General features: G+C 41.2%; 1 protein-coding gene across 25 annotated transcripts in view; it reads right to left on the bottom strand.

The window, feature by feature from the left end:
- The window catches only part of NEDD4L (NEDD4 like E3 ubiquitin protein ligase), a 1,669,848-nt gene that overhangs the window by 671,426 nt on the left and 982,277 nt on the right, over positions 1-16,145 (bottom strand). For all 25 annotated transcript variants that reach the window (XM_085630299.1, XM_085630340.1, XM_085630265.1 and 22 more), the window contains one exon: positions 11,493-11,543. In XM_085630299.1, the coding sequence (XP_085486425.1) occupies positions 11,493-11,543 (51 nt within the window). The remainder of the gene's footprint in view (positions 1-11,492; positions 11,544-16,145) is intronic.

Below are 16,145 nucleotides of genomic sequence, written 5' to 3'. Positions count from 1 at the left end.
ATTTCAAATCCATGCGTCCGGTCTTTAGAAAGACCCAAGCAGGCCAGACCTATACAGATAGCACAATAAAACAAAGGGGAGAGAGAGCAGACCCATATTGTACCTTTACCTAATTCAAATGTAGTAGAGAGAGACCCACTCACCTTTACTGCAGATGTGGGCTTAATGTAGAGAAGCATAACACAGGACCAATAGTTCAGGCCAAAGCATTCTACTAAATGCAATCAAATTACTTTTCAGCATCTAGAGAAACGACTGTTAGTGCCTTCCTAAGCCGACCAACTGTAGAGCCTGCATACATTTTTGGAAACCCTTGAGGCATACAACCGGACTCATCTCGATGAAGCCACAGTTTTATGGATTTCATAGGCTACATCCTAATATTTTAGTTAACACCTTGCTCTCAACATTGGTGAGTGAGATATGCCAATATGACAAGTATAGGACATGCAATCTGTCTTGGGTTTCCCTCTTAATGTATTGCAGTGATAATGGCATGCCCCAAGTCCCTAGGCAGTTTCCTACTTCCATTGCTTCCTCAAATAGGCTGAGATGGTGTAGGCTTAACTGACCAGCCATAATTTTATAACAACCCTGCAAGGAAGACATTGGAGGAACGGCAACTTCCCAATTCTTCGCTTTTAAATGGCTTCCATGATTTCCTCCACTTCCTAACAAAGTTAACCAAGACACAGTACAGATCAATAAATATGAACTTTTTAAATCCAACCACCCCACTCTTTCCTACTGAGGATTTCTAACTATTACCCCAGTAAACTAAAGGACCGTAAACCCGCACTGAGCAACAAAGTGATTCACTAGTCAGCCTCTTGTCCCCTCAAAAAGATATATTGGCAAACAATTTAAATTACAACTGTCTATATAGTGTATTAAATCATCAGTTATTCATTTGTTATCTGTCATGTGCCATTCAGTTCTTCTTAGAAGGAGTTTGCTGCTCCTTCACAGAGAATTGTCAACTCAAGTGCCTCCTTGTTCTAGCCCATAATCTGATTTTGATTCGCTGCCTTCTGCCTCCACCTCTACTTCACTTCCTATCAAGGTGCCCATAACTTGGGAGGGAAGGTTGTATCTTCGGGTTCTCTTCTTAGCTTGTGATGCCACCTTTAGGGTGACTTGCAGCCCTGATGCCAGTCAAGTTGGCTGTTGATTACATTTTAAGCTCCTTCCTCTCAGTTACTCAGTCCCACGCAGCTTTTCTGTCAAAGAAACAGGTTTTGGAGTTGAGCATGACCTTCAGCCAAGCCAGAATAGAAGCATGTATTACAACTACATTGCTCATCTTTTTAACTTCTTCAAAGAGTTGTGTTTGCTTCTAAACTAGCTTGATGTAGTCTGGCCAGACCACAACTGGGGACAAGTGATGGGAACAATTTGCTTATATGCCATTTTCAGCACTGTGCTTCTGCCTCTATAGTTAAAGAACCTTGCAATGGATCGATCTTGGAGGGCCTGGGTCTTACAGCTAAGGATCTATGACATGTTTCAACTATGAAGCAAGGTGATAGTTTGCCATTCAAAGTGTGTGCGCAGAGAGACAAACCTAAAGTATTTGTTCTGGATGTCTCTCTTATGGTCCTTCCATTATGTCAACTATCGACAAGTTGCTTAGGTGGACCGCCCGCCCTGGGTCCTTCACCTTATTTTCTATGGTGTGAGATGGGGCTGTATGCTTCAGTGAGATGAACATTAACATTTCTCAGATCATGTCTCACCAGGGCGACACCAACTCAAAACTCATTGATCTGCGTTTCCAGCACTTTTCTGTAGTCATTAAAAGCCAGTAAGATAAGGTCTGCAGATGATAAGCTGCTGGTGGAGGCCCTCTTTTCCACTGAGTGTTCCACTTTTCAGTAGACTACTAGTCAGAAAACTTCATCATTGTAGTGTATTTTTCCAATTTTCCCTGATTAGACAGCTACCCTTTTTATTTTTCATCAAGGCTTCTCTTGGCGCAAGGTGATATTTCCTGGCAATACCTCTCCCCATGAGTTACCACCCTTAGATCAGACACCAACTTAGACTGTCAGACACAATCATTTTAGCCATGCTTGCTCCAAAGGATGAGACGCTAAGAGATTCTTGACACCAGAGAACTGAAAGATGAAGTGGCAGGGGGAGAAGAGACACTGCAGCTCCTGGGCAATCATCCATTGTCTTCAGTGGTCCCCAGCTAGCCCCTCCTTCATTGCCAGGATCCTGCGGCTCAGTAAGTTACTGTACCCTCATAGTCCACTGTTTTTGCCCCCAGGCACAACTCATTTTAGTTGCCCCAAGGAGGAAGACATACCAGATGGGCCCAAAGGGTGGTGCTACTGCCTCAAAAAGCACACATGCCCATCCAGACACTTCTTTATTGCCCCATCCCTTCTTTCTCTTCTATGTACAGAGTTGCTCTTTATCAACATCTTCCTGGACGTGGGACACAATGGGACATTCTAGGTTGATGCCAAAAGGGAAGAGCCCATTTAGCTTCTCAATCCCAAATACAGGTCATCAGGGTCTCGTTGAGGTGGAAGGCAAGTTTTGCTAGAGTGGAATGGGTACTAGAAGTAGGGTTTTATAACTTCTTTTCAGGTGGCACTGCAGAAGATACTTGAGTTGATGGGGTGATCATAATAGCCACATATTCATATCCCTTAAAGCATTCAGGATAAAACGTGCAATTATATAGAGGTTATGGTCTCCTATTTTTTGTGGAAGATAAATGTTTTAGCTCACGCTCTCTAAAGTAAAAAACAATTTTCAGCAATTGCTTCAAACTAAAAGAGGCTGGTGTATTGTCTGGAAAACAAATAGTAGTCATTGGTAAGAGCGAAAAAGGTTGCCTAATATTTTAGAATTTTTGCTTTGTGATTTTATTTTGGGGGATTGGCATAACTACTAATCCTTTCATATTTGTCAATTGAAAATTGCACAAACAACCTTCAGTATGGAATTGTAGAGCTAGGAATTGTCTAGGATGACTTTCAACATTTACAACATTTGACTGGATTCGGGGTTGGGATGTCCAGATGTGGGGTCACTACAGTGAATCTAAGTATCTCTTTCTTAGATGTCTATGTTCAAAAAATGAGTTGCGAGTTTGATGGTTCCCCTAAGTTGCTCCGCATTTCCATGGGCAGGAAGATTTATACGTGTGGTTGGTGGCTGGGGGAGAAGTAGGGTTGGTAGTAGTTAATTGCATGTTTGTGCTGCACAGGATATGCAAGTGTGCTTCAAAGTGTTTTGCTGTAGGATGTAGTCTATGCTTTACCCCTTCCTTAAAAGCAGAAAATACATTTTTTCAAACAAAAATTCACTTATCTATCCCTTTAAAGCTTGAAATAAGATAATAAACGTTAGGGAGAAATACATTTTAAAAGTAACTGAAATAACAATCAAAATTAGGCTTACAAAGGGCGAAATCACTGCAGGTACAGTGAGTGAGCCTTTTCAGTGTGGAAGAAATAAAAGTTTCTGCCACAAATATCAGGATATTTGGATCTTTGTCACTTTTTTCAAGTAAGTTGCACTCAAATCCCATTTAATTCAAATTTCTCATAGGAATCTTTTTTTTTTTAATACAGAAGCCGTTTGATAGAAAACTATTTACGGTGAAACTTTTTCGATGAAAGACTGCTATCATTTTCACTGAAACTTTCCACTTTCACTGCAGTAATATTTAAGACAGTTTACTAATTTGTGCTTATTTCAGATCGACTTTAACAACTACGTGCTCGTCTAAAAGCAACCCTTGCCACTGTGGACTCTCGTCAAAATCTTAACCTCGACAGAGCGTGCTTCTTGACTCGTTTCACACCCTAAGTAAACTCCGCTGCTGCACGGGAATTTACCCTCGACCCTTCACTAGGGCCGAGCACATACAGACTGGCCTGAACACTGCCCCAAATCCTTACTCTGACCTTTCTACTAACTGTGCTCTTAACCTCTGTCTGGCACTGATCTCGCCTCAAATCTTGACCCCAGCCCTAATGCTAATGCTGACCCTATTACTTACTTTAAAGCCCACGAATGGGGGGCGTGGCTTGGACGCCGTAGCTACATGGCGGCTTCTCCGTGAGCTCCGTGTGGACGCGGAGCTTCCCTGTCACTATTACATCTTCGGACGCCACTTTTTCACGCCTGGAAGACATCTCCAACTCCGTAATGGGTCGGTGAGTCGGCATGCCGCAAATGGAGTCTCCTGCTTTGTTTTTCGCCCTAGGAGCCGCGGCGGTGAATATTCCCTTATAAAAACGCGAGCGTCCGCCATTTTGAATCGCGGTGCTCGCGTTCCGATTTTTCTGACTTCTTCCTCTTCAAAATTCAATGCCTGGATGTCCATCACTTTCATCATGCCCTTTCTGCATTTTTGTGATGAGGACAGCGCTGTGAGGTATTTATACCGCCTTTCATCTTTCATTTCACCAGTTTAACTGGTTCTTCACCGTGGATGCTGTTAATTACCTCAGAGATGCGAGCGACCGCCATTTTGTATGGCTTTTTTGCGGTGCTCGGTTCTTTTTTCATCTTCTAATTGTGTTTTTACCCAAATAGCTATGGAAATGTGACTTTTTATATTTACAATGTTCTTCACATGGTCTGAAGCTCCTCAAGGGCATTAATTGGCTATATTTTCTGCTGCCTCTTTTCACCTCCTGCTGCTGCATTGGTTTTTCATGGACTTTAAATCCCAGTCATTATGTACGTTTTTCCTGCTTACGTTTTCTATGACGTGAATTTCTCTCCTCAGTTGCGGTCTCCTCAATTACTTGTTGATTTTGTGAGGCATTTTCCTTACGACATCGTTGTGCCAAGTCCAGTCATGGTGGGGTCTAGTTGTACTGTGTTCTAGTGTCCAAATGGATTAGTTGCTCCGGGATTGTCTATTACATATCAGACTTCTAAGTCGTGTTCCTGCTTCTGCTGAATTTACTACTATCCCGCGTTAAAGTGTCGCTAAACTTGTGCTGTTTTTGGATTACTGTATCCCTGACTCTCTACTGCTTCAGGATGTCAATCGAGCCTCATGCGCCCAGAGCTTCGAGCTCAGGTAGAAAACCGAAAAGGCACAAAAACGACCCGCCTTCACCGATTTTATCTTCACAGAACCCTGTTCTGGACTCCATCTTAGATGAGGTACGTGGCCTCCAGCCATTCATGTCCGCTACCAATGACAAGCTCAAACAAATTGAGGAGAGATGGATTGTTATGGAAAGTAAGGTACTAGATCTCGAACAGCGGGTCAGTGATTTGCAGGATATCTCCACAAAGATCCCTTGTCTTGAACAGGAAGTTCTCAAACTAAAGCTCCACACAGAGGACCTCGAGAATCGCTATCGCAGAAACAACCTTCGCCTTTTTGGCCTGCCGGAAAATGTTGAAGGGGCTGATCTTGTATCATTCCTAAAGAAATTCCTTCCTGAGCTTCTAGACCTTCAATCTTCATCAAATCCTCTTAACATACAAAGGGCTCACCGACTGGGTCGGCTTGTTCCATCTGCTAACAGACCGCGTGGAATTATAATGCTTTTCCTGGAGTTCACCGATCTTATGCAAGTCTTGAAAGCTGTTAGAATCAAGCGCCGTCTTACCTGGTCTGGCCATAATATTTTTATATCTCAAGATATTTCCAACGCTACCAATGCCAGACGTAAAGAATTTCTTGCTCTTCGACCTCAGATGCGTCAACTTAACATTCAATACGGAATTCTTCATCCCTGCCTGTGCAAAATCACACATTAAGGTCGCACACGCTCCTTCGAGGATCAGGAAAAACTCAAACTTTTTCTTCAAAATTTTTCTGCACATGGCATGGACACTGGCTCTTGATTTCTTCCCTATTGATGGATTGTTTTTCTTCACTGTTATATTGATATGCATGTCTCCCTTCCTTGTTTCTCTGTTCTCTTTATACTTGTGAGGTATTAGTACATTTTATTGTTCTCTTCACCTGTTCTCATGGTGGTCCGTGTCCTTCGGTGTCACTATGCTCCCCGTTCTTAGATCTTCTCTCTCTTTACAGATCTGGATGTGCTTCCTTGATCTCTCTACTTTTTTCCACCTACTCCTCCTGTTGTCCTCTTTTCTTTCTTTAATCTATTTCTATTCCCCTTTTCCTCTTTCCTCTTTATTTTTTACTCCATTTTTTTGCTTTGGTGTTTTTTCCAGGATTTTGTCCTTTCTTTTAGCTATTGAAATTTATCTTTCTTTTTCTTATTTTTTCTCACTCCTGCAGTTCTGTGGTCCTATGTCCGTACGTTCCCCTCCATCCAAAAGTATGGTTAATGTCGTTTCGTGGAATGTTCGTGGTCTGGGTCACCCGGTCAAACGTCAGAAGGTATTGTGTCATCTTGCTAAATTTAATACTCAAGTTGCTTTTTTACAGGAAACCCACTGCAATGACACAGAATCTCTTAAACTTAAACGTCAATAGGTTAACCAGATGGTTTTCTCCCCTGCTAAGGATCGACATGGTGGTGTTGCTATTTTGTTTCATAAATCTATTAATGCTCAAATTTTGTCGACTGAATGTGATCAAAATGGTCGTTGGGTATTGACTGAGGTTATCATAGATAAGAAGCAGATAGCTTTTTTCAATATTTACGGGCCTGTTAAACCAGATCCGGAATTTTGGCATTCTATAAAGTTGAAACTTCTGTCCATTTCCAATTCCAATATTGTGGTTGGGGATGTATGTCGTTACAACGCACAATTTTACAACGCATGCACTTACAACGCATTTTTTACAACGCAAAATCCATTACAACGCATTCCATTACATAGCATGACACTACAACGCATTTTTAAAAACTACCTTTACAACGCAGTCCATTACAACGCATACTACCTTTACAACGCATACCATTACAACGCATAATATTAAATTGCATTTAAGGTAAGTATTAGATAGTATAGGGGTAAAAATTACTTTTCTAACTCCAGGGGGTGCAACAGTAGGGTAAGTGTTGGATAGTATAGGGGTAAAAATTACTATTCTAACTCCAGGGGGTGCAATAGTAGGGTAAGTGTTGGATAGTATAGGGGTAAAAATTACTATTCTAACTCCAGGGGGTGCAACAGTAGGGTAAGTGTTGGATAGTATAGGGGTAAAAATACCTATTCTAACTCCAGGGGGTGCAACAGTAGGGTAAGTGTTGGATAGTATAGGGGTAAAAATTACTATTCTAACTCCAGGGGGTGCAACAGTAGGGTAAGTGTTGGATAGTGTAGTGTAATATTATGCGTTGTAATGGTATGCGTTGTAAAGGTAGTATGCGATGTAATGGAATGCGTTGTAAAGGTAGTTTTTAAAAATGCGTTGTAGTGTCATGCTATGTAATGGAATGCGTTGTAATGGATGTTGCGTTGTAAAAAATGCGTTGTAAGTGTAGTGCGTTGTAAAAGTTGCGTTGTAAAGGTTGTTCCCCTGTGGTTGGTGGTGACTTCAATAATTGGTTAGACCCGTTCACAAATAGACAATCCAAATGCAAGTTCAAACCTGACAAATCCCACAAATCATTTCAAACTGCCATCTCCTCCCGTCCTCTATTTGATTCATGGAAAACGTGTAACCCTGATACCTCTGAATTTACGTTCTTTTCACCCGTACACCATACTAGATCCCGTATTGACTATATACTTGTCTCTAAAGCATTGTTACCCTGTCTCTTGTCTTCTGACATTGGGTCCATTTTTATATCTGACCATGCTCCTGTCTCCACCCGTATTGATTTATCCCTCACCACTTGTAAACAGGGCAGATGGCGCTTCAATAATTTCCTGTTATCAGATCGTACTTTTATTTTAGAAGCGACTTCCTTTATCAAGGAATTCTTTTCCTTTAATAATTCCCTAGACACTTCCTTGCATAACAATTGGGATGCTTTTAAAGCATCTTTTAGAGCCTTCACTATTGCTTATTCCTCAAAGAAGAAAAGGTTACTGCACACTAAATATAAAGAAACCTTAGCCCATATAAAATTGCTTGAACATAATTATTTTTCTTCCAAATCTTCTTCATCATTGCAAGAATTAATAAAAGCTAAATCCACTTTAAATAAGATCATTACCAAGGACGCCTGTAATACTCTCCTTAAGATTAAGTCGAAATATCATGGTGGCCAAAACAAAGCCGGGAAATTGCTGGCTAATTACCTAAAAATTAAATCAGAACGAAAAGTTATTGGTCCCATTCACTCAGAGTTGGATGATACCCTCCTCATCTGATTCTGATATTATTGCCTCATTTCAATCGTTTTACAAGCTCTTATATACCGAAACTACCAATCCCTATAAGGAAGATTTTGTCTCCTTTTTCCATGATATCCCTAAGCCTAAAACCTCCCCAGATGATTTCCAATCCCTGGAAATAGATATTTCCCTACAAGAATTGAATGATGCTCTTAAATCTTTGAAGAAAGCAAAAGCTCCTGGCCCTGATGGCTTTTCAATTGAATTAATTTCTGCTTTTTCCTCAATTTTTGCTCCCAAATTATTAGAACTTTTTAATTCTTTTATCTCCAATTCCCAGGCATGTGGCTCTTTTTTGGAAGCTCTTATTGTTGTACTCCCCAAACCTGGTAAAGATCCATCCTATTGCAAAAATGTTCGTCCTATTTCACTAATTTATTACGATTGTAAAATTTTTGCAAAAATATTGGCGTCTCGCTTAGAGAAAATTATCCCTATACTCATTAACCCAGACCAAGTGGGTTTTGTCAAAGGTCGATTGGCCTCTGATAATGCCAGGATGTTTTCCAATATTCTTGCCCTTAGTAAAAAATATCCTTCCCCGCTAGCTGCTCTATCCTTAGACGCAGAAAAAGCCTTCGATCGTGTTAATTGGGAATTCTTAATTCATACATTACAATGGTTTGGTTTTGGCCCGAAATTTATTTCTTATGTTAAATTGTTATATACTAACCCTAAAGCTTGTATTTTTGTTAATGGTCTCTTTTCCCCCTATTTTTCCCTGCAGAGAGGTACACGTCAGGGCTGCCCTCTGTCTCCATTACTGTTCCTGTTATGTTTAGAGCCATTTTTGGAACGTATTAGGAATAACCCTCTCATTACCGGTTTCAGTTTTAAGTCTACACAAATTAAGCTGTCTGCATATGCTGATGATGTTCTTGTTTATATGTCCAACCCTGATTCCTCCTTACCTCCCTTTTTACAGGAAATCTCCTCTTTCGCTAAAGTCTCAGGTTACAAATTAAACTTCTCTAAGACTGAAGTTCTACCCTTAAATCCTTCCTGTTACAGATATATGTTTGAGATATCTAGTTTTACATGGTGTCCTCAAAAAAATAAATATCTCGGCATTTGGTTCTCCCCCAACATTCGTGATACACTACTTCATAATTTTTCTTCCTTAAAACTTAAGATTACTAATTTGTTAAATCTATGGTCCCCTTTGTTTCTCTCTTGGTGGGGCAGACTTGATACTATTAAAATGATGATTGTCCCCCAGGTTATATTTATATTGTCAATATTATCATTTAAAATTCCTAGATATCATTTCTCTCAGGATTAATTCTATATGCTCCAAGTTTCTATGGAATAACAAACATGCACGTATTGCCTTATCTAAACTGATTCGACCTAAGAATGAGGGTGGGGTAAGATTCCCTGATTTTAATTTATACCATGATGCATTTTTGATTCGTCAATTCTTTGCTTTATCTAAGGATTATCAGGATTTACCTAAGCCTCCATGGGTTAATGTTGAAAGCTCACTGTTAAATGATTTTTCAATACGTGATGTTGTTCACATGTCTAATTGTACTTTTATTTCTAAATATCCTATTTTGAAACATTCTCAAGTTTTGTTGCACACACTTTTCTTTAAGACACTTAACAACTACCAATCGTTTCTAGCGTCATCACTATGGTTTAACAAATACATCAAATTTCGTCACAAATCATTTTACTACAAACAATGGAAAGAAAAGGGTCTTTTTTATGTACATCAAATGTTCACCAATAATGTAATTCTTTCCTTCCATCAGTTGCAAGAATCTTTTCAATTGCCTGATTCCTGTATTCAGCAATATGATACTTTAGCTCCAATCCTTCAGGGTTGTATTCACACCTATCTCTCCCTACCAACTCCTACTTCCTTTCTTCCTGACTCTTCTCTATATCAAATTTCTAACGACACTATTCCTACTGCCTCTTTCATCTAAAAATCTTTATCTTCCTCTATTGTCACTCGGAATAAGTCTAAGGTTGAATTGGATTGGGAACAGGACCTCTCTTTGACTCTATCTATATCACAATGGGACAAGTTCTGGCTGAAAATATTTAAGACATCTAAGGCTGCTAGTCTCACTCAATCCCTATTTTTTTTTATTTATAATAGAGTTGTTATTACTCCTCTCTTGCTACATAAATTCAATCATTCTGTCACAGCATCTTGTTGGTCTCGCCTTAATGCTGAAGGTTCTTTATTGCATCTATTATTTTATTGTCCTAAGGTTTATGCTTTCTGGGATGCTATTTGGTCAAAATGTGCTGTGATTTTTTCTCATAAATTACAACGTAATCTTCAAAATGTATTTTTAGGCACTTTGTCACCAGCTTTTGATACAGTGACTCCTATTTCACCATTACTGGATTTATTTCTTGCTGTGGCCTTTAAAGTTATATTAACTTGTTGGAAAGACAACTCTAAATTATCCTTTTTACATTGGTGGAACTTTGTATGTGATGAACATAGAATCGCCTCTATTCCTCAATCCTCCATTCCTCTTCAAATCAAATCTGATCTCTTATGGCTTCCCTTTACATCTTTTCTGTCACCAACACCATAATCTTTTTCCTCTTTCTCCTTTTCCTCTTTTTCTCTCTTTCTCTCCTCTCTCTGTTCTTTTGTTTTCTTTTTTCTTTCTCCCTTTTTTTGATAAAAAAAAAAATAAATTTAACCTACTTTTTACAGTTTTTACTCATTCTCATTAGGTCCTCTGGTTCTTTGTGTACTATTATAATACAATAATTCTTGTTATAGCCTCTTGTTCTTAGCAACATTATCTCTGTTCATAAAGTATATTGCCTTTTTCTATGTATTTTTTATTTAATGTTTTACTATTACTTTATATTTGCCTGTATGCTTATTCTTATATTCTTATTGACTTAATTTACACTTGTAATTCTGTGCTTTCTTACCTTCAATAAAAATTATTTAACAAAAAAAAAAAAAAAAGCCCACGAATGGAAGATCACATTTTCTGTGATTCAGATTTTTAAGTAAATATTTTAATTGAAATGAAACCGTGTTTAACACAATGGGGCTAAATTAGGATGACACAAAGAGAGTAATTAAGGAGTGTCCTGCTCTCCAACGGGGACTAATCCTCATAGGGTGTGGGTGCTAATTGGATTATACAAATACCTGGAAACGTAAAGCATGTTGGACTGTAATTGTAACAAACCACTTAGGAAACATTATAATAATAGAGCAAATAAATAAAGGATCAAGAAATGCTTACCGGCAAATGATTGAGAGGCACGTCTACTTGGCCCAAGAAGTCATCTCTGGTCTGAAAAAGAAAACACAAAATTATGGCAAATCGGTCATTCTTAAAAGTAACGGAAACAATACTTTTGGGAAAGAAAATGGAGCTCAGCATTTCCAAGAGTTTGGACAACAACTATGCTGAAGAGAGTGAAATGATTTTTAATGAATAGCTTGCAGCACTAGACTTTTTATTACGTGCTTTCCGTGATAGAACTTATTCATTCGCAGACGGTTTATCATCTTCTAGTGCCAACAGTTATTTTGGTAGCCTGTTGACTTAGATTAGCCACACGCCGCAGCTCTGAAGAACAATAAGCCTTTGATATATGATACGTGTTATTAATAGAAATAATGTACGTACAGTCCAGTTATCGCAAGATGTTTGAAAGCATGAGGAGTTGCTGGAAAGCATCAAGAGCTGCTACATGCTGTGCTGTCCAGCAACAAGGAAAACTTTGAGGTCTGGCACAATTTAGAAGGTGAGCAACTGGCATGAGATGATTAACCAGATCACATCAGCATATCTAGTGGTCTGTGGGTTCAGTCAGTCTACCACCGGGCCAGAAAGGCGCACACAAAAACATTGCTTGGCAACTAAAACAATCCAGCATAGAGGAAAAATGGAGAATGATTTATACACTACTGGCACCCAACAAAAGCAAGGAATTTTGGAGATGTATTAATGGCCTACATGGTGGCCATCACATTCACAATGCTGTGCCTGCCAACAAATGGGCTGTTCACGCCACCAATATATACGACGACCAAAAAACACCCATGGAAAACATTGTCGTGGTAGAAGACCACCAACATGAGGAGAGCAATGCGGTGGATCCACATCAAACAGAAAGGGAAATATTAACCATCCTCCAGGGCATCAGGAAGGATGGGGTGCCAGGGCCCAATGGGTTGCCTGGGCATATCTTTAAAGAAGAGCGTGAATACTGGGCACCCCACATTCAAACCTTTTTCAATCATTGTTACAATTCTTCTGTTGTTCCGGACTCATGGAAAGGTTCCATCCTACATCCCATTTACAACACGCATTGGCATAGCCAACAAGTCTCGCCTTTGGGATCTTATAAGTGTTTAGCCATGCAACAGTTGCATAAGTAAATACTTATAAGGTCCCAAAAGCGAGACCTATTGGCTATGCCAAGCAGCCGTGCGGCCGCAAAAGTGAAAGTAATCGCTATCGTGATCGAACATCAAAGCGGCCGTTCGGCCACGAAAGTGAAAGTAATTGAGGTAAAGCGTGGCGCGCGCGCACGCGCACATGCACTGTAGCTCTAGGCTGGCCTGATAGCACTTTTTGGAGCCCTCTAAATAAGTCTCGCCAGACCAGCGCATGCGCTGGGTCAGGCAAGACCTAAAAAGGGGGATGCATCAGATCCAGGGAATTATAGATTGATTGCACTACTGGACGTGGAAGGAAAGGCATTTGCAAAAAGGCTCTTGAAAGAACTAGAGACATGGATCACGAAAAAACAAGTAACCCCACATTACCAGACTGGCTTTCGGCCGAATTCGTAGACTATGGATAACGCCATTGCACTTTCATATCTGGCAACATTTGGTCACAAGCCAAAAAAACAAATACTGGCATGGCAGCTGGGTCCTCTAAAGATAAGCACGACTAACAAGTACACCTACCTAGGAGTGCAATTTACAGACACCTGCAGACCTGTCCTGCAGGTTAAAGCACTGGAGGCAAAAGCAGCTAAGCTAACATATTGCTTGTGCAAAATACACCACAAGCTTGTAAGCCACTCGACGCAGGGGATCAGACGAGTTATGCAAGCCAAGCTAATGCCAACACTCAGTTATGGCCACCTTGTCTTCCCTGGTCTGCTGACTAAAAAATTGGAGGGTCTATACACAATGGCGTATAGAAAAGTTTTCAAGCTCCCATATACAACCAGGCGTTCACTGATCCGATTAGAGTTCAATATTACAACAATGGACATTGAATGTAAAAAAAGACATAGTCAAACTCCAACACAACGTGATCAATACATGCCCGGGTTCAATCAGGACAGCGCTACAGGTGGTCTTTACAGACAACAACAGTCGTTGGGCGAGGTATCTCTTGATTGCCAAACAAACACTGGGACCATCAATCAAACCTTTTACAGACATACCATTAACAAAGTGTAAAGATCCTGCTAAAAAAGTGTGGCAAGAACATCTCGAGGCAACAAGACCTTGAACGGATCAGATTGGTCCTGGGTGCAGAAGGCCTTGTAACTCAAATGAAAGTACCACATGCCAGCCCTACTTAAAAGCCGGCCTTGGAAAGCAAGCCCTACAAAATGTCATGAGAGTGAGGCTCTTAACCTTGCCAATACAAGACTATAGAGCCCACTGGAAAAACTGGTCACCAAGTGGCTCCGGCTGTTGCCTGTGTCAATATCACACAGAATCTGTGGAGCATGTTATTTGTTGCTGCCCAGCCTTGCTTTCTCCAAGACGCTTGTATTTAAGAACCATGCTCATACATCACAGCGTTAGATCATGCAAGGAGTCCTTAAGGCATATCTATACCACCACAGTCCCGATGGAGCTGGCATTAATTGGGAAGTTTTATGCGGCAGCTGGAATGCTCATACGAGCAGCTAGAGAAGAGTCAGCTGAATAAACTACGCCTCACCCCCCCCCCATGTCAAATTCTGCATACGCTTCTACTAAACTGACTGTTTTTAGTTACTGTATAGTATTTTTGCATTTCTAACACGCTGTCTTGATTAGATTTTATATTTTTAACTCGCACTTCTGCCCCTTTTGTAAAAGATTTTAAATAATCATACAATAAAGTTATTATTATTATTACATTCTAAGTGATGTGCAGGATCATTCACACATTAACAGAGGAGGGAACACAATTTAATTAGGCTGACTATCACCACTAGCTTGAGGCAAATGGAAGGCTTGCGATTTCCTGGTGGTACCATACTTCCACCGTAGCCCTGGGCACATAAGAAGAAGCATAGCCAGTGAGTCATGCGCCCTAGTGCAAAAAAGGAAGTGGGACACCCTGGCCGCTCTTTGAACTGTGAAATACAGCAGTAATCAGGGTTCGGTCGAACCCTCAGGCTCCTGGGCCTGGCTCTACTGCACCCGCTGCTCCAATGGAAACTACATACTGGGGCACAGTGACAGGCTCTGACGTTAAAATGCAACAGTTGGATGCTGGCTACCACACCATCAATCACTCCTGTAAATTGCTCGACACCCTCGATGTGCTTGATTGAAGGAACATTAACTCTTAATACAAAATATTGCAGGCTAGTTTTATTCTTTAGCTTAAAGCTGTAAAAGCAAGCCATCCTTGGGGGAAGACAACAGCGGCCCCACCCTATGGCGAGGAGCGTCATCCCCCCCCACCCACCCCGCCAGCAGCCTCAAAACCGCAAAAAAGGTAAAATAAAACCATAATAAACGAGCTTTATTATCATTCGATGTTTCCTTTCCCGCATAGTCTTTGGGGGTGGGGCCACAGGCTGAAGGAGGAGTGGTGGGCACTGCTTTCAGTGCACATGACGGTTTGGCTGGCCAAACCATCATGTGCACTGAATCTGTCTCCAAGTCGAGCTGCATTTCTGGGTTGGAGACCGCAGACATAGGCTCCCAGCTTCACTGAGAGCGCAAATTCAGAGCGCTCAGGCCAAGCCTGACGCTGCTCTCACTGCATGAGAGCAGCGTCAGGATTGGCCGCAGTGAAGTCTGGAGCCTGTGTCTGCGAGAAGAGGAGCAGAAGAGCACGAGGCGGACGGCTGGAGGTATGTTTTTTTTTTTATTATTGTTTTCTTTTTGTTGTCCCCCAACCCCTCCTCCCACCCCTGGCCCTCATCCACAAAACCGGCTGCTACTGGGGGAAGATGTCCTGAACCAATGATTTCTATACCCAGCCTACCAGACAGACCGAGCTAGCTATCTAGTTACAAAAGATCTATTGTCATCTTACCAAGATATTACAGTGGATTTAAAGTCCACCAACTAAGTTTGCTTGGTTTCTTGCCACTCATTTGCTTGCTTCTTATTCAATGGCCTCCCTTGTTCATCTTGTGTTTGTCCTTCCATAGGAGCATAGCCTATTTACTTGTATGCTTCCACTACTCAATTATAGGTCACTATTTTTTTTTCATTTTGCTTAACAACTCCCCGTGAGGGCATGTGTTTTCCAGTTGTCTCACTCATGCGCTTCTTTCCCGTTCTCCTACTACGTGTCGGTCTCTCGTCCGTCTGCTTACCTCCCCTAGCACTGCTCTCTCTTTTCTTCTTGCTTAAGCACTGCATAGTGCATATGTATTCCAGCTGACTTCCTTGTGCGCTTCCCTGGAGCCATTCCCTCTGTGTTGTTTTAATCTGTGTGCTTCTCCCACCCCCAAGCTGCCCTCTCTCACCCATGTGCTTTTTCCCCCATGCTGCTCTCTGTCGCCTGTCTGCTTCTCTTCCTCGTGCTGCTCTCTCTCGCCCATCTGCTTCTCTCTCCCTCGTGCTGCTCTCTCGCCTGTCTGTGTCTCTCTCCCGTCTGATTCTCTCTCTCCCTGCTGCTCTCTCGCCCGTGTGCTTCTCTCCCCCATGTTGCTCCCTCTCACCCCTGTGCGTCTCTCCCTTGTGCTGC

The sequence above is a fragment of the Triturus cristatus genome, chromosome 2_1 (assembly GCF_964204655.1).
Source record: "Triturus cristatus chromosome 2_1, aTriCri1.1, whole genome shotgun sequence".
NCBI lineage: Eukaryota > Metazoa > Chordata > Amphibia > Caudata > Salamandridae > Triturus > Triturus cristatus.
The sequence above is the reverse complement of the archived record's forward strand: the minus strand, read 5'-3'. Positions and strand labels throughout refer to the sequence as shown.